The 21,292-nt window shown below is 48.5% G+C and overlaps 1 protein-coding gene across 1 annotated transcript in view; it reads right to left on the reverse strand.

Moving 5' to 3' along the window:
• Nucleotides 1-4,199: 4,199 nt before the first annotated feature.
• The window catches only part of IL5RA (interleukin 5 receptor subunit alpha), a 51,165-nt gene continuing 34,072 nt past the window's right edge, over nt 4,200-21,292 (reverse strand). The window contains exons 10-12 of the mRNA XM_033132811.1: nt 11,598-11,691; nt 10,418-10,502; nt 4,200-6,900 (exon numbers count right to left, since the gene is read on the reverse strand). Coding sequence (XP_032988702.1) covers nt 6,814-6,900; nt 10,418-10,502; nt 11,598-11,691 — 266 coding nt within the window. The 3' untranslated portion in view covers nt 4,200-6,813. The remainder of the gene's footprint in view (nt 6,901-10,417; nt 10,503-11,597; nt 11,692-21,292) is intronic.

Genomic DNA, 21,292 nt, shown 5'->3' on the forward strand with positions numbered 1-21,292 from the left:
ATGCGCCAGTCTCTGTGCAAATCAACCTGGTGCTTTACTTTATCATTCATATTTCAGATGTGGGGAACTGAGGCTGAGAGGGTCAGAGGTTTTCCCGGGTCACACAGCTCACCAGGGAGGCCAGGAACTCAGGTGCTGGCAGCTTGTGACTGCAGCCCCCCCCAAAAAACACTAGATATCTGTGTTGTCAGGTAGGTATGTAGATAGGTACATACACACATACATGCATCCATACACACATACATATCAGGGGTGCCAACAAAATGTGTACAGGTGGACTCTGGTCAGCGTTGCTCAAGCAGTAGTTTGCCATCATCAGAGGTGTCTGGACGCTGATGGGAACCACTCTGAGCACCTCTTGTCATTGCAGAAGTCAAACGTGACTTGTATTCATGTTTTCCTATCGGTATATATTGAGTATTACAATTAATACCGTTTTTTCCTTTCCTAAAATGTGTATACACTGTATGGGCACCTTCTGTATACACATGCATACTCAGACACATACATACATATTAGTTCCCAACAGGAAGAGAATAAGGCAGTGAGCTTCCCAAGAAGCTGGACACATTGGTAGAAAAGCAGCCTCTGGGGTAGGATTCCTGCCGAGAGAGCCACACAGCGCGGGGTGGTGATTGCTCCCCTCCACACTGGTCCAGCGGGGCCGCTTCCTTTCCTGCAAAGGGGGTTGCTTATTGGTTGTGCTTGGCCACAGGTGCCTCAGAGCTGTTTATCAAACTCTGGCTAGCTACCCTGTGAGAGAAAATGTGGGCGGCCCAGTTAACCTGGATTTCAGGTTAAAAAAAAAAAAATCAATGCTTTTTTAGTGTAAGTACATTCCATACAATGTGTATCTGAAATTCTAATGTAACGGGGCCGCCTGGCCTCTTCATTGGCTGAAACTGGCAGCCTCACCGAGGTTATGCATTTCTAACGCTGAGCTCCTGGGTCCTGGTGACGTTATGTTCTCTAAAGGCTGACGGCTCTGAGCATACAGCAGGGGTTTGCTGTGTGAGATCTGGGTGGTTTGCCAAACTCGCCTTTCCCCTTGCAGTGGATGATGTGAGAATGTGTGTGTGTGTGTGTCCAAGGAGTCAGGGCCACTGGGGATGGTCCTAGAGCTGGCAACAAAGAGCATTATGACAAAGGGATGTGTCTAGAGCACAGCCCAGATTATACGGCAAGGAGGGGAAAAGGAGATGGGGGCGGGGCTCCAGAAATATTTTAAAGGGTTATACAAATGGTTTGTTGCCTAGAGCGTAACCACAGTACAATTAGTTGGCAAACAAATTATGTGGTTGGTTGATGCCGCATGGACCAGTCGTCAGAACCCAATACCGAGACCACGTGACTGGGCGTTTGCTCTGCCCCAATTCCCCTCCTTTAGTTAATTGTCAACAGGTAAAGGTGCTGAGCGCTAAGCACGTGTTGGGCTCGGTGCTGGGCGATGGGAAACTGAGGAAAGTGGAGGAAGGCTTCCTTCCTCACGCCCTGCAGGAGGGAGAAACACACTTACATGAAAGGTGGTGTGAGAAGTGTGGATGGTGAACGAGGTGACAGGATTCTGGGCCTACGCGTCTTGCAAAACCAACTCATAACAATTAAGTTCAGTCAAACACAGCAGAATTTTTTCATCACCACCCCTCCCCCCAGAAAGAATGAATTTTATGTGATTAAACATAACAGTTATTTTCTCATTTTTGTTGCTGTTTTAAAATAAAGGAAGGAAGGAGGGAGGGAGGGAGGGAGAGAAAGGAACAAAAAGAAAGAAAACAAACAGCACATTCAAATGTCCCATATTTCGGATCCAGTAAGCTATGTGCAGATAAACATGGGCCCACAGGCCAAACAGGCCTGGCCATTGCCTGTTTCTTGTAAATACAGATTTATCGACCTGCAGCCACTCTCCTTGCTGCCCCGTCTGGTCCCCGAGGGTGGTGCAGGTGGGCGGGAGCCGCACAGACTAGCTGGCACCCACAGCTGAGGATACTTACGGCCCAGCCCTTTAAGAAGAAGCTTGCCAACCTGTGACCTGGGACACCAGCACTTTCCTGTTGATGCCTTTCCAGCCAATTCCGCCCCCCCACCCCCCACCCCAGGTTTATGTGTTCTTTCACTTTATCACCAGGCAGGGACAACTCTTCGCTTTTAATTTGAATAAATGAGTAAACTAACAACACACCTTCTGGGTGAAAAGTGTCTGCTAGAGCGTTAACATTGCTCCCACTGGCCATAGGGGCTGCATTTGCTGCGCCTGACACCCAGGTACCCAGAGCTCAGCTGTAGGGCCGGCCCCTTAAAAAGCTCACGGCAGCTCCGGGGGCCCAGACATGGCCGGCTGCTGGGGTGGAGGGAGGCGTTTCTGGAGGAGAGCCGCACCCACTGTGAGTTCTGCCTACTTTGTTATTTAATCCGAGTAATGATTGCATGTCTTCTGTCAGCACACAGCATTAATAAGCGAGTGCACCGATTTGAGCTTGGTTCTTTAGACCTCTGGCGAATACGGTTTTCTCATCTGGTGTTCATGAAAGAAATAGGCCTTTCTCATTGTCCAGCTAAGTTCAACCAGTTCCTGTTCAGTGGTGAAGTCCCAGAGATCAACAGGACATGGTTCTTGACCTCTGAGTGTTTATACTTTAAATGAGACAGAAATATGCTAAGTGATATAGTAAGTGATAAAATAGACTCAAACAGAAGGTCCCTGGGGAATGCAGAGAAGGGCTTCCTGGTGGCAAAGAGCCAAGACAGTGGATAAAATGTCAATAAGATGGAAAAAGAGATTGAAAAGCCTTTTTCCACCTGAGAAAACTTGAGCAGAGGCTGGAAGATGGCGGGATGGGACAGCACAGTGCTCTTAACAAAGGAGTGCTCCCTGGAGATGTGGCTGGACAGCTACTGAGGAGCCACCCAAGGGGACGTGGTTTGAAAAGGAGCTTTAACTTGAGGGTGATGGGAGTTATTTACAGGTTTTGGACATGGGGGAGACAGGGGCACGTGTGCCTGTTACATAGATCCTTCAAAGAAGGGGAACACGGGAGGCAAAGAGGTCAGTGGACAGGCGACTGCAATAGTCCCACCTCAGAGATGATGAAGACAGCAGTGGCGACAGGGGGTCTTTTGGGGCAAAGGAGAAAGGTACTCCTGTTTGATTTGCGGACTTAGACAAGTCACCGTTGTTTACGTTAAACACTTTTTCATGCTGAACCACATTCACGTTCACATCTATTACCTAAACCAGAGGGATACTGGCGAGAAAACAAGACTGCCCTTTGGTTCAATACAATCTTCTAGAATGAGGAATGGTTTTCAAAAAGTTTGTGCCCTGGAACGTGAAGTGTGGGATGTAGAAGCGGGAATAGCTCCACAGTCACGGTCACAGAGATCCGCGGGCTCACGCTAAGTCCTAGTCTGATTAGGTTTTTCACCTTTACGTGAGTCGTCACAGATTGTTTAGGGTTCTGTTCTCGCTTCCAGATAGCTACTTTTTTCTGTAATCAGTTAGCATCTGAGGTTATTAATTCCACCAACAGATGGCCCTGACACATAAAAGTCTCACCATGCAAGTGGTTGGATTTTTAATCAGGATGCCCTCTGGCCGCGTGGACTTCTCCCCCCCCTCCCCCCCCCCCCCCCCCCGCCCTCAGCCTGCAGAAGTTGCTCCAGGCCTTGAGGCATTTCAGTGAGGCTCAGATGTTTAAGCTGTTGGCAAACCACCCCTCCAACCTCCCAGCCCCAGCCCACACCCACACGCAATCTGAATTCCAACAGGCAGAGATGGGGCTAAAGTGCTCATTGGAAGGGGGGTCTTGGAGTTCCTAGGTGTGTTCTGAGCCTGGGGCCGTGGAGGCTGTGTGGAGGGAAGTGACTCGCCACCCTGACCTTGCGGGGACATGGGAGCTGATGTCTAGTCAACCTGCCAGCGAAGGGAATGTTTGCTCTGACGGGCCATGGCGAGGCTCGTGGCCAGTCCCAAAGCCCAGCTCCTCTCATGCCGCCATTTACATGTCATAACATAGCCACATTGTCAGCAAAAAGAGAGCCAGCCTACGGTAGCCAGCTGCTCAGGCCATGGGTCTCCTGGCGATTTCCAATCGTGTTCTCGTTGGACACCGCCTTCCTCTCCGCGAGCTTACTGGAGGTCTTGACCGTCTCTGCCAGAGAAGGTTCAGTTCCAGCTCTATGCAAGAGGTTCAGTTCCAGCTCTATGCAAGGAGCTGGGCCAGGGTGACGGAGGGTTTCAGAGGGTCTGAGAAGCATTTGTCCTTCCGAAGGGTCATGTGCTGTCCCAGACACCGCAGGTAAAAAGACTGATTGTACAGGAGCTCACCTCCCTGTGGCACAGTCCAGTGGACAGACGCCCAAACTGGATGGTAAGTTCCCTACTGCACTGGCCCCAAGAGGGGACGAGGCCCAGAGTAAGACCCCAGAGGCTGCGTCAACCGGACTCTGAGTGTTAAGGCTTCGTGGAGTGGGAGACGTAGGATGTGGGTTCTCAAAGACTGAGTGTGAGTCCCACAGCTGGGCAGTGAGGAACGGGAGGGCCGTAATCCACAGGGAGACCCACGGTGGCTCCGTGCTGCCCCTGACACACACGTCCCCAGAACCAGAGGGTGGTTGGGTCTCAGTGCCCAGGTGATGGCTGGCTGCTGAGATCCAGAGGGTGGCTCCTCACAGCCTCCTGGACAGAGGCAGTGTCTGCAATCCTACGTGTCCGGCCCTGGTTTGAAAGCAATCAGACAGGAAACAGTCGTCCAAAAAAGTGGCATTGTTTGTGGCAGGACTTTTCTAGCACATGTTCCCTCAACAGAGAGAACATTACATATTAAATTTTGATATTCATCAGACTTGCCCAGGGCAGCTGTTGTTGAGGTGAGGTCAGGAAACCAGCAGCAGCAGCACCTGGGAACGTGCTAGAAAGGCAGGTTGTCAGACTCCACCTAGACCTGCTCCATCGGGAGCCCTGAGGTGGGCCTGGTGTTCTGTGCTGTGATGGTGCTGCCTGCTCACGGCCACAGACCGGGTCCCGTGGGGCTGGGACGCAAGTCTTCACTAAGCGACTCACTACCTAACAATCCCTCTGAGCCTCAGTGACTGCTTCTGGGGAACGGGGGTGTGATACGGGCGATGTGGGCTTGTCGGGATGAAAGGTGACGTGTGAGGCGTCTGGTGCGGCTGTGCCCACTTGGCCTGTTAGCACGAGCTGCTGGAGCAAAGTACCACAAGCTGGGTGCTTAGGAACAGCAGACGTTTATTTCTCACAGTCTGGAGGCTGGAAGTCCAAAGTCAGGGTTCCAGCCTGGTCGCGTCCTGGTGAGAACCTTCTTCCTGGTTGCAGACTGCTGACTTCTCGTAGCTCCAGATGGAGAAGGAAAGTTCTCGAGGGTCCCTTTATAAGAGCACCGGTCCCATTCCAGAGGGCTGCACACTCAGGGCATAATCAGCCCCCAAAAGCCCCACCTCCTAATACAGTCACATTGGAGGGCAGAGTTTCAACATACGGATTTGAGGGCGGGGGGAGGACACAAACAGTCGGTGCGTAACCCTTGCAAACAAGCAGCGGCTGGCAGCAGTCGTACGCTTCGTGCCTGTAGTCCAGAGCCCCCTTCCCGGCTGGTTGTGGTGGGTGGTTTCCAGGACAACGAGCACTGAACCACCTCCGGAAGGCATATGCCAGCATGCCACCCTGGCGGGGTTCTGAGCACTGTGACCTCCTCCCCTCTGCTCTGCTTCCCGCCTCAGGTCCAGGCACGGGCAGCACTGTTTGAGTCCCTGTGGGGGCCAGTGTTCCTCCTGCGCCCTCTCTGTCCAGGACACACCTGTACTCGTTCTACCTGCAGCCAGTCACCCATCACAAAGGCCCAGCCTCGATGCAGACTCTCACAGGAGGATATTGAGGGGAGGACATCCTGTCTGGGTGGGATGTTTGGTGGGATCCCATAGGCCCTCCCCCAAACCTAAGAGGTGGGGTCCAGCGGGTGCTGTTTGTCCAGGCGCCCAGCAGCTGCTGAGTGTTTGTCAGCAAAGGTCTCCTCAGGAATTCATCCTTGATCCAGTGATCCCTTCACAAGCCAACACGCCTTTCTCAGTATATTCCCGGTCTATACAGGCTGCCTTCAAGAACACAATCTTCAAATCGTGTCTTCTCTTTTGGCATGGAGTGCTGTATTAGTGCATGTGTTAAATGAGCTTGCTCCATTCATGCGACCTCGATGGTGCCTGTGGGTCTTGGCATAACGCTTCTCCGTCTCTCTCTCTCTCTCTCTCTCTCTCTTCCTCTTCCCCTCACCCTCCTCCAACGTATTCAAGTCAGGGAAGAAGAGGGCCATAGCTCCCACTTGTTATAAGAAAGAAAGAAAGACAATCTTGAACCCCAGTTCGCGATCACTCCAGACTGTTGCAAAGTGCTTTCTTCCTGCGATTTTCACTGAGTTTTACCACAGGCAGCTTCAACAGTCCCACTGGCACTGCCAGAAGTAAGCACCGATGACATTAGCCTTGAAAACAGTCTCTTGCCCAAAAACATTCCAGGTAAATAATTGAAATCTCAGAGACTGGCAGGTGAGGCGGTGCCACTGTGCACCGAGTGCGGAGAGGATGCAGGGCAGGGCGGCCAGAGCAATCAATCACTCCGGTGAGGGAGCGCACTCTGAGATGCATCCACGCTTTTAAGAGCTGCCTCTGGCTGTGTTGCCTCTCAGCTAAATAGTGTTCAGTAAATTCTGAAGTCCTCTTAGCCGAGAAACAGCAGTTCTCATGCTTCTTATCACTGAGGCATGTGAGCGTGAGTTCATTTCCAGAATGCCACAGTGACTATCAAAACACGAAATCTTCCAGCACCTCAAGTTCAGGCTCTTCTACATAACTTATGACTTCAATTTCTGTTTCACCGGAACCACTTTTCTGCAAAACAAAACATCCTCCGTTAGATGTCTTTTTGAGAACTTTTCATTTAAGGAGTTTCTTTACAACAGGTTTTAAGTCTATTTTGCTTCTAAAAATAGTAAATGGTCACTGAAGACAATGTAGAAAATAAAGTAGGAAGAAGACAAAAACACACAAAAATACCCATAAGCCTATCCCCCAAACAGAGCCCACTGTCTCTCCCCGGCCCTTTGTTCTGCGTATAAAAGTTATCTTTACCGTTACGTGAAGTCAGATGGATAAAGAGCTTCATAAATTGATTTCTTTCTGTGTAACATCATGTAATATTTTAAATTCTCATGTTATGTGATCCTTGGCTGCGTCATTTTTAATAACTCCATCACATTCTGTCCATAGTTTACGTGTGTTATGTCCAGTTTGGGCGATTATAAATAATGCTGATATTAATTAGAAAATTTGCAACAGAACAATAACACCGCCTGTAAGAGACCATATTCCTCAACTTCATTTACTCATTTCGCACCTTTTTAATATTTACACTGGATACTGCGCTGTGCAATGGGTGTGCCACGAGGACACACCAGACTGTGGTCTGTGCCTCTCATCCTTTCAATAGTCTGCTGTCCACTTAATTTTGGAATGCACTCCCTCTGGATACAAAGAATGGCTGGAAACCAGTCTCTAACAAATTTAAATTTCAGGCTGAGATGTGTTACAATAAGCCCTCTTTTTATAGCTAAAGGCCAACTTGTCCCTTCCTTGGTCCCTCCGCTCCCCACCCCCAACCAAGTGTCTGTCTTTTAGATGTTAAAATTTCTTAGGTGTGGACAAGCAAAAGCTGCTGAAGGAGAGCTCTGGGATGGCAGCTACCCTCGAGTCCCAGCACTGGGTCCCCAGCCACGCTCAGATGCGCAGGTTGTCCTTACAAGCAAAGGGTTTCCGTTCCCAGGAGCCAAACCCTTCCCAGGGGTTTGCAGACTGTTACTGCCAACAGCACCAAGGGAGCCCCTTTGTTGTCCTTGTAGCAGAGGCCCCAAGCTGGGTGAGCCAGCTTTCATCTTTGGCGGTAGAGACTGAGGCACTGGCACTGGGGCCCAGCCGTGGTCACCTGTGCTCTTGCCCCATGTTTTCCCAGGCGGAGGCCACAGGACGGACAGCAGTGGGCGGCCCTTCATTTTCCCAGTTCTCCCTGCTCTCATCCTCCCTCGCCCCCTGCCAGGTTTTCCGTGACTCTGCAATGTGAGGAGTCAGTGAGCGTGCCCAGTAGCCTGGCGTGCTGTGCCCTGGCGTTCATTTTTTGCTTATTCCGAAGCCGGCTTGTGTACCCCAAGTTGTTAGTTTGCACACATGACTTGATTTTAATTAACCACAAACCTCACGCTTATACAATAAGCTCTTAAGCCAGTTTCTTTCCCTGACCTCAGGATATTGAAGGCAATCTTTGGGGGCCCTGCAGCCAAATGAGATACCAGCACTAACATGTTCTATCAAGAGGCAGGACAAATGACTTCAGCCAGCTGCTTAGATCAGATGCAGCTTCTCAGGGGTGACTCGTCTGGAGTGAAGACGGACTGACAGCAAAAGCTCAGATACACCACAAGAGTTTCATCCTGGGGCGTGCTGTCCTTCCAGAAAAGCTATGGTTAAGACCATATTGGCTGTTCCCCGGTACCAAGCATGGAACTAATGGGGGTTGTTTGGTCAGCCTCACTAGGTCAGTAACTGCCATTGTCTGTAATCGTTCCAAACCCCCAAAACTGCAAACTCTAAAGAAAGGTCACAGCTTATTGAAACGATCCATCTTGGTGAGTGTTTGTTTTATCGACCTTTCCCTGTCCCTTCAACCAGTCACCAGTTGATTCATCCAATCCTGAGTGCTTTATTAGAGAGAAAACAAAATTTGTTAAGAAAATTGCATGATTTACATCAGGAGTCTGCAAACTACCATCTGTGGGACAAACCTGGCTTGTTGCCTGTTTGTTTCGGCACATTTGTGTGCATGTTGTCTGTCTATGGCTGCTTTCACACGACAATGGTAGCATTGAATAAACCATTTGACCCTCAAATATTTACTGTCTGTCTCTTTATGGAAAAAGTTTGCTGACCTCTGATCTAAACAACCATTCAATTTAAGGATAGATTTGACAATCAATGGGCCATAACTATATGCTGAAACTCACAAAACATTGCTGAGAGAATTAACGGAAACCTAAACAAATAGAGCGACCTGTCCTGTTTACAGATCGGAAGACTTGACAGGGTTGTTAAGATGTCACTTCTCCCCAAACTAACTTGTAATCCAACCCAATCCTGATTAAAATCCCAGTAGCCTTTTTGGTAGAAATTGATAAAATGGCTCTAAAATTTAGTATAAGGAAATAAAAAGCGCCTAGAATACGAAAAACAATGCTGGAAAAAAAGTTATGCTACCGTCTCCAGGTTTAGAATAAAGTACAGTAATTAAGACAGTATTATATTGACGTACAGGTAGACAAATAGGTCAATAAAACCACATAGACAGTCCAGACAGAGACCCACACATATATGAAAAACCGATTTTCGACAAAGCTGTCAAGCGGATTCACTGGGGAAAGTGATGATTTTTCTACACGATGCTGGAACGATTGGATAGTTATAGGTAAGAGCATTCGGTTAAGCCTAAGTGCTCTGAGTGGTATAAAGGGCCCCCCAAAAATGCATATCTGGGGAAATCATTTGCCTTCTCTATGGTTCCTTATACTATGGAACTAGGAAAAATTCCTCTGAAATATTTTGTTGATTAGGGTACCCACATGCAGAAACATGGATTCTTAACTCTTGCTGTGACATTCGTATGTGTTTTCCGGTGGCTCGCCCTATCAACAACAAAGAGGTTTTGTGTGCCATATCGTGTAACATTTTGTAATAAATTTGTTATGTCATCAATGCCATTAGATTCTAATTTATCTATACTTAAATCTAATGGATGCTACTTAGTATGTTTTCAGCAATTTTTTTTTTTTGCTGAAATTCAATATAATGGTAAATTTGTTACCATATAACAAAGGTTTAAAATAAAAATAATGTCATGTTATTAAACAGCTCAAAATGTTATTAAAACATAAAATAGTCAAAATATCAATTTTTGTGTGTGTGGATTTTTGACACATTTTGAAAAAAAAAAAAACCAAACAAACTTGCAATCAATTAATGCAGTGAAAGAGTTAAGATGTTAGAACTAAACAGCGTATTGGATCCTCTCATCTATGCCCTTACTCTACAGAAAAGGAAGTGGAAGGAATTGCCCAAGGTCAGTTAAAAGATGGCTGAGAGCAAATTCAAGTCTAACTGGTGAGGACACTCAAAATTGAGTAGGACCTTTCCAGTGTATAATGAAACAGTCAGACAGAGCAGGATGACTAAAGCGACAGAAAGCCGCAGACTCCTGGGTAAGAAGACCCTGTCTTATAATACGGAACACTAGTAACCCAACGGCAGATCCCTGGGGACCCAACGCTGGGCAGAGAGGAAATATCTTAAGAACTTTTAACATTACCTCATAGTTAACGGTTACAACAAAATCTTTAATATTACTTTTCGGTGCTGGAACTGGTGGAAACAACTTGGTCCATAAGTGACATCTGAAAACAGAATCAAGGAGGGAGTTAGGTGAACAAACGCATCCTTTCTTGCCCTTAAATATTACTCTAACAATTGACCTAGTTCATTCTAGGACCTGCTGTTTTGTATATTCAAGTCCTTATTGACCAAGACTTCCTAATGTCCACATTGTAACAATAACTAAAGACCTTGGGGGGACTGCAAGGTTCTGATGGCTTCTGAATCCTCTAAGAAACACACGACGGCCTCTGCTCCATGTGGCGCCTATTACCTGACAAGAGAAGGTCTATGTCGCGTGTGTGGCAGGGTGCCCAGCTGGTACCTACAATGCTGGTTGGCACCCCTTCCCCCTGCTGTGCTGGCTCACAGAGTATACTTCATTTTTCCTCCCCTTTGAACTGCCACCCCCAGCCCGTAGGTGCCATCTGAATATAACATTTATAACAGTGAAGCTGTTTAAAATAAAGGTCTAAATTATCTAAGGGCTCAGGAAGAACGAGCCTCCTCAAATGGCACCACCTTAGTGAAAGCGAACGGATGAGTTCTTATGGAGCCGTTTGCAGCCTCCAGGGTGGGTCACCAGATCTGCGTCCCTTTCTTAAAATCTGTGTTTGACCTAAGAACAGTTAGGTCAGACGGGGCCAGAGGACCCCATGGCCAGGGAAGGAATAGGTACCTTGTCACCGAGGTTTGTGCTGAGGAGGAATTGGAGTGATTTCAGCCCCCAGTGGGCTGCCTTCCTCTAGCTGACATGTAAAATGTGTGTGCGGGGGGTTCAAGAGAGGGAGCCGAGTGCTGAGGGGGCCGGGCCGTTGTAAGGAAGCAAAAGAACACAGGTGTGAAACCCTTCACAGAAACGCATAGACTGTGGACAGATTCAAGCAGAGGCGCGTAATGGGGGACGTGGGGGAGGTGACATTGTCTCCATCAGTTTCTGTAAATCACCTCCCAGCGTTTCTCACTCTGGTCCACACTCATCTTGGAAAGGCTGTCCAGATGACATAAAAGTGGCATAAATCCATCTGATAACAAGAAGCCGAGTGGATGGCCAGCAAAAGCATAAAAATTCAACAGGCAGAGCCTTTGGGACACACCCACACATAATGGATACCTACCTCCTGCAGACGAGTGACAAGATGAACACGATGCAGACGGTCGTCATCAGCACAACCAGGAACCACTCTGTCCAGGGCTTTGGCTCATCATTTCCTGACAAAACGAAAGGAAAGAAATCAGGGCTCGAATCCGTGACAGACAAAGGAAGTGACGAGACCCGAGGAGGCATCAGAGAGCTGGGGTTTGAGTCACAAGTGCTGGTGGATGCTGCACACGTGGCTGAACCTTCCTGAGCCTGAGATTTGTCATCTGGAAAAGGGGGTGACAATATCTGTCTCACAAAGTTGATGTCAGGGTGAAATGAAATGATGGCATTGAGGCCACTTTTCATCCTAAAGCATTATTCCTCAGTCAGCAGGGGCACCGCCTCTCAGCTATGCTACCTGGAGCTTATCAGCTTTTGCTGAGTAGTGAGGTTTTAGAGGGAAAAGCTACAAAACGGTAAGCCTACTGAGTAACCTAACTGCATTACAACCAAAATATTTTTTCCAAAGCTGGAAATTGAACTTTCAGAGCAAGTAAAGTGTGGGATAATACTCACGGTTAACAATACGGCCTCAGACTCTGCTATTATAAATGCTCCACAATCTCTACTATCCTGGAAACGCCCCTTGCGAGACCTCATGTATAGAGCATATAAAATGCATTATGTATGTAGATTGAGGTTTGCAAAACCAGTTGTTTACTAGTAGGGACAGGACTATGGCCGCACATGTGTGAGACTGGTAAGAGTAAAGTGAAAGTAAACAAGTTTATGTTTAGAGCATAAACATAAAAGTAAACATGATTATATTTATGTGTGAAACTGAGCATAAAACAAAATTGAGTGGTAAACACGTTCACCAAAACAACTTCTGGTTATCACCTAAGAAGTAAACAAGTCCAAGGAAAAGAAGATAAAAGCAGAACTCCAGAGCAGTGCCGTGAGTGGTCCAACTGGGGCTCCAGCTAAGACCCTCTGCAAGGCGCAAGCTGCGATACCCCGGGCCTCTCCAAAGCTCTTCCCTGCAAGACCAGCTTGCCTCAGACCTGTCGTGGGCCCAGTAGCCCCTCCCAGACCAGAAACCTTCTCCATCCCGATTGACTCTGGGACTTACTTGGTTCCTTATTAAATTCTATTCTACTCTGTATAACCTTCTGCTCTGACCAGAGCATTGGCCTCTGGAGGGACATTGGCTCCCAAATAAAGCTGTGCTACTCACTTTGTCTGAACCTGTGTGCTGGGACTTTGTTCCCCACTCGCGTCACGAGTACCACGCAGGGACATAGGGCCCTGCCGAGGGGTTAATGTCCCTTTGACTTTCAGAAAGAGATTGAAGTGTGGTGACTGCCCTCACAGATGCTTGTGACACCCCATTTCACAGACAGGAAAATAAAAGGAAACTGCAGACAGCATCACTTTGTTGCATGCTTCATTACTCTTTAGTTAAATTTGCTTCTGCTCTGCACTCAGGGACAGATTCTTCTTTGAGCTTTGGTGACAGCTTTGAGGCGGGGGTTGATTTTTTTTTGAGGTACTAGAAATGCATTCCAGAAAAATCCGAGGTCATTTACTCAGTGTTGAAAATGGTGTAATGCGCTTGCTAAACTGCCTGATTCACTTCCAGAGGAGAATGCAAACTGGAGGAAGCTCCTTTCGGTGGTAGAGGCCACTTGCTGTCCCTTCCATCACTCACCCAGCTAACCAGTATGTGCTGGTCTCCCTTTCTGTACTGTGCACTGGACACAGGTTACCAGGGTGAGCACACGTGGGCCCCCCCTGCCCGCAGGACAGGTCCGGCCATCAGGGAAAACCAGCACCAAGCAAATGACAAGGTATTGGGGTTCGGGGGGCAGGAGCGCTAAGTGCTGTGGTGATGAAACCACAGTGCCCCAGGAGGAATAGGTCCCAGTCTGCAGTTGGCCGTCATTGGTTTCTTCTACAAAACGAGAAGTGAGTGGAAGTGGGACTTTCAAGTCCGTGTAAATAGCCTTAGACTTCCCCAAACTCCAAAGTACTTTAAACCCAAACGTTCAAGGCATTGAAGGGAGTGATGTCTGCAGGACGTCCTGCTGGCGATCCCAGCTGTGCTTTGGCCTCCCGCTTATTGTGCCTCCCGAGAAGTCTGAGTCGGGGTTTATTTTCTGCCTCCCCAAAGCTTTCATTTCTCCCCCTTCATCTCTTCCCTGTGCTTTCAAATATTCATGGAGTCCTTTGTCCTGAATAATCCATCACTTTGTTCTGCCACCTCTCCAAACTGTCATCAAATACCTTCATACTTTATTTCCCAGTCTAAGGTCTTGAATAGGGAGGGGTTCAGGCTGCCCCATTTCCCCAGCTCAGAAACTGCTTTCTTAACGACTGGTGCCTTCCTCCCATTCGCATGCAAAGGATTCTCGGTTTTTGGTTCAAGTTTATTTGTCCTGACCTCCCTTGTGGACTTCAGACTTGACAGTTGCTTCCACCTGGAAACCAAGCCATTGACTCTTTTACCCAAATATTTCTCCTCGTCAGCGGCATTTCCTTCTCCCCTGTTTAATTTCAGCTGGCCTCTCCACTCAGCCCTGACCCCGCGGTATTTTTCACCAGGGTCTGCTCTTTGAACTTGGCAGTTTGTTCAGCACAGCTTCCACTTTTCATTCCACACAGTTTTCTCCCAGGTCTTTGTTCCTGGCTCAGGCCTGGCCGCTGCTCCAGGTCTAGACCCTAACCTGCCCAGAGGTGAACCCTGCTGGGATGTGCCTCAAAGCGACAACATGCACAGTTAAACTCGTGCTTTCTTCCATAAAAACGACTTCTCAACTTCTCCCACTATCTCCCCATCTGGTGTCCACTCTTCCACATCCCCAGCTGCAGTCGTCGGAAGTCACCAAGGTTCTTCCCATTCTTATAGCCCCGGCCTCCTTTCCTTGTTTGCATCGTTCTGCCAAACCCCGTCCGTCCCTCATGAACGCTAGAGAAGCGTGCTCTGCCTCGTCTGGAAACCGGTCCTGTTCCCAGCTTGCTGTGAACGCGGTGTCTCGGCCTCAGTGCCCTCATGGTGAAAATGAGGGACTTGAAATATCTGACCCTTCCGATGCCTCCTAGTCCCACTTAATCCAGGCCACCACTGGTTTGCGTACGCTTACCTTTAACAAAATCAGTCTCAGGAAAAGAGTACACTTGGCGTTGCTGCAAGTTTGAAAGTTGTAGCAAAGTAGAGAAATAAATGAATTAAAGTCACCCGGCACCAGAAGCAACTGAATAGCTTCTTTTATGTCCGGTGTTTGCATTCACCTTTCCTGAGGGCTCACAGATGCCAGGCATGTTGCAAAGCACTTAACACCTTCTCAATGTACTTCTCCCAGTGATGCTTCGTGGTGGGCGCTGCTCCCTTCACTTCACAGATGGAGAAATGAGCCGATGGAGCAGGTTGGGGTGGGGGAGGGACTAAGTCTACTGAGGACACACAGCTGGCGGGTGGAGCTGGGCTTCTAGGAGTAACAGTCAGTTCTGTGGATTGTAACTGAGTGTCCTGTTAAACCGAGTTTTTACTGCACATCCTCAGAGCAAATACAAAAAGCGACTGGGACAAACCAATGCCATGAAATCAAATACCATCTTGCTTTATTTCCCAGTCGGGTTTCCGGAATAAGGGACTCTGCCGGCTTCATCTCCACATCTCTGAAACTCACCACTGCACACTTAACCATGAGGCAGGTACCCCAACATTCAGAAAGTCCAGATTCACATACATGGAATAAGTATTTAGCAAGGAGCATGTCAGCAGAAAAAGTTATCCTGTTTACGATTCAGTTAAACAGGCCAAGTTTGGGCCCTGCAGAAAGAATGAGCAGTGTTGTAAATATTATCGGGACCACACACTGGAACAATTTGCGTCTCACATTGTGCAACACCCCATAACCTGATATGTCAAGGCCTGATAATAGCACCGTTTACTTCTGCCCATGATTACAAAAATCTTTTCAGTTAAACCACTCTCTACTTATTCGCTTCACCTCTTACTCTGATAAGTGAAGATTCTTGCTGAATTAGCAAAAATATAGAGGCAACTGATTTTATTTCAATCAAATAAAGTTATTGGTGCATGCGAGGTCCTTGTGGGATGCAAAGCCATGGTCGCCACTCAGAGGGAGTGGGCAGACGAGTCATTTCTCAGGGCCTGGCTCCGGCAGTGTCCCAGCATGCCTTAGGACTACTCCCCTGCAGCCAATTGAGAACAGAACTAACCTCCGGAGGACAGAGCCAAGGTCACTTTACCGCACAGAAAACATAACCTGGCAGGTAAATCCAGTACCAGAAAGAGCTTTCACCTACTTACCGCCAAGTGGACATTACCTGTGGATTACCTAGGGCTCTGTGATTTATTAACATGAAAAAACTGAGAGTCAGTTATATAAAATAAGTGAATTAAAGATTGCATTTACTCTTATTCTCGTGAAGGTAGAAAAAGGGGAATACTTCCTGCTGACTGTATTTATCCTTCAAGTTAAAAGTGATTAAGAATTTCAATACTGTAAAGGTTGGGGGGGGGGCCCTGAATGCATCAGTAATTTGAATTCTGGAGACTCTGGCCGTGGAGATTTTTTTAACAAGTTATTTCCAGGGAACTTGTACCTTCTCTCTGACTCAAGGTGAATGCCTTTCCTGCCATTAAAGCGGAAGCCACAAATGTTTCTTTTCAAGAGCTTAATGGGCACTGCTATTTGGTTATGCAGAAATGAGTTCTTGAAAGAGGAAGTCACCCAGCCTGTCCTGTCAGCCCTCTAGGCCCTCTGCCTCCCTGGATGCTTTTCAGACATCAGCAACTGGGCGCTCAGCCCTCTGGTTTCTGATGCCTTCGGCTTGCATCGTTCCGACATCTAACAATTTGACCTTGAGAAGAAGCCCACTAATGAGAATTCTGTCGCTGTGTTATGACCCGGCGTGTATATGATGACGAGCACGGGGTGCGCAGTGGGTTAGGATGGTGGCAGCGGAGAGGGCAAAAGCCGGAGGCGTGGGCCCGACGTAGTCCCAGCCCTGCCTCTGGGGCCCTGGGACCTTTGTCAAATTGCTCAGAATCCTTAAAACACAGAGTAATAAGCACAGATCTGGAGGGGAAAGAAAGTCACCCAATATTGCAGATACTAGGAAGTATACAGGGGCGTGGGGCGTGGATGGTCCAAACCCTCCCAGATCTGTGTTCAAATGGACGCTGTGGACAATTGGGGAAGGGACGTGTCGATACGGAGAGCCTGAAGACTCACTGAAAATGTCCCCATTGCTTGGTCTGCGTGGAGGCTGACCGGGTCATGAGCTGGCCCAGTGTCCCCTTTCACAGCCACGAGCCCCCACTGCCCATCCTCCTGCCTCAGTCTCCCTTGCTGGCACCATGACCCCTGAGGTGACAAAGCATCACAGAAAGAAGGGTGTGGAGCCAATCCTGAGGCCGCTTCCAGACCCAGGCCCAGCACTCTCTAGGTCTGTCGCTCTGGGCAGTTCCTTACCCTCTCTGCACATCTGTGTTCTCATAATCTAGAAATCTGTAGAATTAGGAAAACTGTGTTTCTGAAGATACACAAGTTAACATCACTGAGCGTGTCTAGCAAACTCTCTGGTCCAGTAAGAGAATCCCTCCTTCCTCTAAGCCGGCAGACCCATCGTGACGCAGAGTTCCTCCATGAAAAGGGAGGGGGATACCCCTAGAGCTGGCGAAGCCTGAAAGCACAGCGGGAACCCCCACTCCTGACACTTGGGACATACTCTGAAAGGCCCCTGCTAGCCCTCCTCCAGGCCAGTGCAGACCGCCAGGGGGTGAGGGGGCCCTGCAGCCGACAAGCGGTGAGGCTGCCAGGCGTGGTCCCAGCCGCCTTCACACTACAGGGTTCTAGGGGAGAGGAAGCAGTTGACTAAACCAACTCCCTGGTTCACCAACCCGAAATCCCTCCTTGACAAAGGACTCGCAGTATCCCTACGGTGATGGGAGTGCCAACTAAGCCCAAGTGCGTTTTTCAGGTTGCGATGGGGTCCGCTTTTTATTTCTCAACCAGTTTTGGTCACTTTTGACCCAGAAGCTGCCATCTCTTATGTCACAAAAGCTTTAGAATTTACAAAATTTATTCAGAAGTTAAGCAGCAGAAGAAGGCAGAAATTAAGAAACCTAAGGAAACCCAATTTGGGCCCTCTACAATATTTTCCCTGCATCTTTCCCTTTCCTGGTTTTCTCTGTTTCACCACAGGGTGAGGATTGGTTGTAAGACTACAACCAATTTTTTACTGTAAGACTACAGTAAAAAAAAAAAGAAAGGAAATGAAAAGAAAGGGAGAGAGAGTAAGAAGGAAGGAAGAAAAAGAAAGAAGGAAGGAGAAGAAAAAAGAAAAAAGGAGAGCAAGGAAGAGTGGGCAGGGGAGTCAGAGGCCTGAGGGTGGCACTCCAGACCTGGGGCTGAACCCTGCTAGGTGTCAAGTCAAGGAGACAGTTAGAAGGACCCAAAGGTGGCTCCGACCCCTCCAGCTTTTGGTTCCAGGTGCCGGGTTTCCTCACTCATTCACAGCCGGGGAATGTCAAGTAGAGGAAAAAGGTATAGAGTTGCCTGTTTATTAGTATTAGTGGAATCTTAACTTCCACCCCAGCCCACATCCTCACAAGCCCCCTGATTTTCTGCCTCAATCTACGTCCGTGAAGTCCTTACAGAGCCTAGGATGTGTCACGTGACTCTAAGAACACCCTGTCTTCTCCCCAAACTGTTACAAGAAAGCCAGGACCAGGATTTCCTGTGAGTGACCCTCTTTCTGTGAAAGGAGCTGCCCTGGCGAGCAGCTGGCACCCCCGTGGCCTTGACCTCACGCTGAGGGACCTGGTGACCCTGGTCCTGCTCTCTGGGTGCCCATGCACCATATCTCAAACCTCAAGACATCTGCCTTAAAAATGCCTTCAGCTGGCACCTGAACTATTGTTTCATAGATCCTGGCCTTTGCTGAGGTCGCCACAAAGGCCACTCGCATGAGAGGCAAGGCCTGTGACTGTGGGCGAGCCTGGTCCCTCAGAAGCAGGACTGAGAATGACTGAGCCCGGCCAGTGACACAGGTGGGAACAAACGCAGGGTGGACGCACACAGCACTCTTCTCTGAGGGGCAGGGCAGTGCTGTAGGGAATCTTCTTTTGCTAACTGCTTGCTTCACATGTGGCATGTGAGCTTCGGGGAAGGAGGCAACATGATGGACTCCAGAAACCAAAAGGCTTCTCTACCTACGACCAGGGTCAGGAAACGAGAAGCTTTTGGTAAACAGGAGACAGCAAAGATAACAAAGGAACAGAAGAATGTGGAAGTTAAGAAAGTTTAAAAAGGAGAAAGACATATGAAAAGTGGGAAGTTAGCTCTTATGATAAGACCTAGAGGCCAGTTGAGGAAGGGCAGGTGATAACGAGTGGTGATAAAACAAAACTGCTGCTTCCATTAAAAAAAAAGAAGAAGAAACTATCCTTGCTCTGGAAATCCTAGCACAGGAGGCGACCGAGGGCAGAGTTTCCAGGCAGGCAGCAAACACACACGTGCTGGCTGTCCCCGTAAGTGCCACCCTCTGGCCCCCTGGACCTCCAGGGACTTGGCCAGCTCGAGCTGCACTATCGTCCCATCTCCTCCAGTCTCCCTTTTCCCATCGATCAAAACTTCCTCACCCTGCATCTCACTCTTTATTTAATAACCTTGGGCGATGATAATGGGTTAATTGAATCTACGCCACTCCACTAATGACTCAGATGTCATCTGTTTGAGAAAATTACCCATTCATAGCCACTTCTCGGTTGTTTGATAGCTACTGAATTATTTGGTGTCTCTGGGCCTCCAATTCCTGACCTTAGAATAAAAGAGGTGAACTTCATAATAGCTAAGAAAGAGGTGATATCTGAGTTGTGCCTTGGAGGACGAATGCACGGGGAGGGCTCCAGGGTGCCATTTGTGAGGCAGGGTAGGAGAGAGGAAGGCGGTGTACAGGAAATGAATGTAGCAGCAAAATTGCCGGGTAGACAGCAAGCTGGGCATAATTATTGCTGCATCCTCACGGGGTGAGGAGGCGTCATGCACATGTCCCAGAGGGGCCCGGACTTCCTGTATGTTTATTAATCATCTTGATGAAAATGAAGTCTGCATTGATTAAATTCACTAATGACCCTAAACTGAGCAGGGGACTTCAGTTCCAAAACTGATGGATTTATAAGACGAGGAGTAATACTCATCAGCCCATCTTCACGAGAAGGGTGGCAGTAAATGAAATAGGCTCTGCCGTGGATACCGGCTGTAAGGTCCACTCGGAGGGAGACAATAATGGGCCCAGTGCCAAACCAGGAGGCTGTTACTTAGGAAACAATTATAGGAAGACAGCGCTAAAGTGGAGAGTAGTAAATTAAAAACAAGGTTAAAATAAACTCTCATCACGGATCACTATTTCACTCTCCGAACGTGTGTGGGGAGGTCGGGGAGGGGGCCTAGAGGATCGTGAATGGCAGAGTAGGAAGGAACTCTAAGGTGTGGCACTCCCATTTTACAGGTGAGGAAACTGAGGCCCTGAGAGGTGAGGCGTGACTGACTAGGTCAGACAGGTGGCAAAATCAGTGCTCACAGAACCCTGTCACATACCATGGTGCTGACAGCGCTGGTGCTGGAGTCAGTCGACTTGGGTTTGAATCCCATCTCTGCCACATGCTGGCCATGCAGCTTCACAAATTGCCTCAACTTTCCAAACTTATTCTCTCATCTGAAAAATAGTTTTGTTGATAGGATTGACCAAGGTAAGGCATGTGAAGCATTTAGCACAGTGCTTGGCCAATAACCATCAAAAAATGTTATCACTCTTATTGTTGTTACTGTTTGTATTTCACAATATTCTGAGAGGCAGGCAAGGTGGATATTACCTCCTTTTCCTGGGAACGCGAGCAGGGGCAGAAAGGACCGACGTGCCCAGCGTACACAGTAACCCTGTACTTTCTGTGGAAGGCTCCAGTGAGCCTCCCATCCTGCAGTGTGCTTGTAGCTTTTAGGCCACACTATAACCACGTGTGTCTGCATCTCCAGGCTGCATGGCTGCGGCACGCACACGCGAGACATACTGGCTGTTTTCCGTCTCCTCCTGAAATGCCCAGGGTGTCCAAGACGCCCAGATAATAGCAAACACAGGGTGTGGATTTTCTATCTTCCAGGGGCAAGGCTACATCTCCAGGGTGTGGGGTTGCCATCTGGTGCAGACTGAAAACGGGCCCTTTCGCCCAGAGCTGCCATCGGACCCGCACACCCCTTCACAGATCCCATGCACAGACACAGTGCTCATCCGCTTTGCCAAGGAAACTCGTCAGTTTCGTCAAAAACAACAGCTGCAGAATTAACCCAGCAGACGAGCCGACGTCCGGTCCTTTAGATCCTCTGTCTGTTAGACTGAAGGCCCAGGGACGGACGCAGACTTTATGTGCCCTGACACTTATGCAACTTTGGAATCTTCTTTAAGAAAAGTAACAAAAATATGCATTCCAAATTACACGTGGGAAAATTAAAGCAAAGGAGAATGGAGTAGTAGTTGCCAGGGGTTAGAATGGAGGAGAAGGTGGGAGGGGAGCGTGTGTATAACAGGAGGGATCTGGCGGTGATGTCCTGTGCTTTGAATGTGGTGACGGACACATGAACGTACACATGTGATACAATTACACTGACTAAGTACACTGATGAGTACACAGGAAGTTGA

Source organism: Rhinolophus ferrumequinum, chromosome 17 (genome assembly GCF_004115265.2).
Source record: "Rhinolophus ferrumequinum isolate MPI-CBG mRhiFer1 chromosome 17, mRhiFer1_v1.p, whole genome shotgun sequence".
NCBI lineage: Eukaryota > Metazoa > Chordata > Mammalia > Chiroptera > Rhinolophidae > Rhinolophus > Rhinolophus ferrumequinum.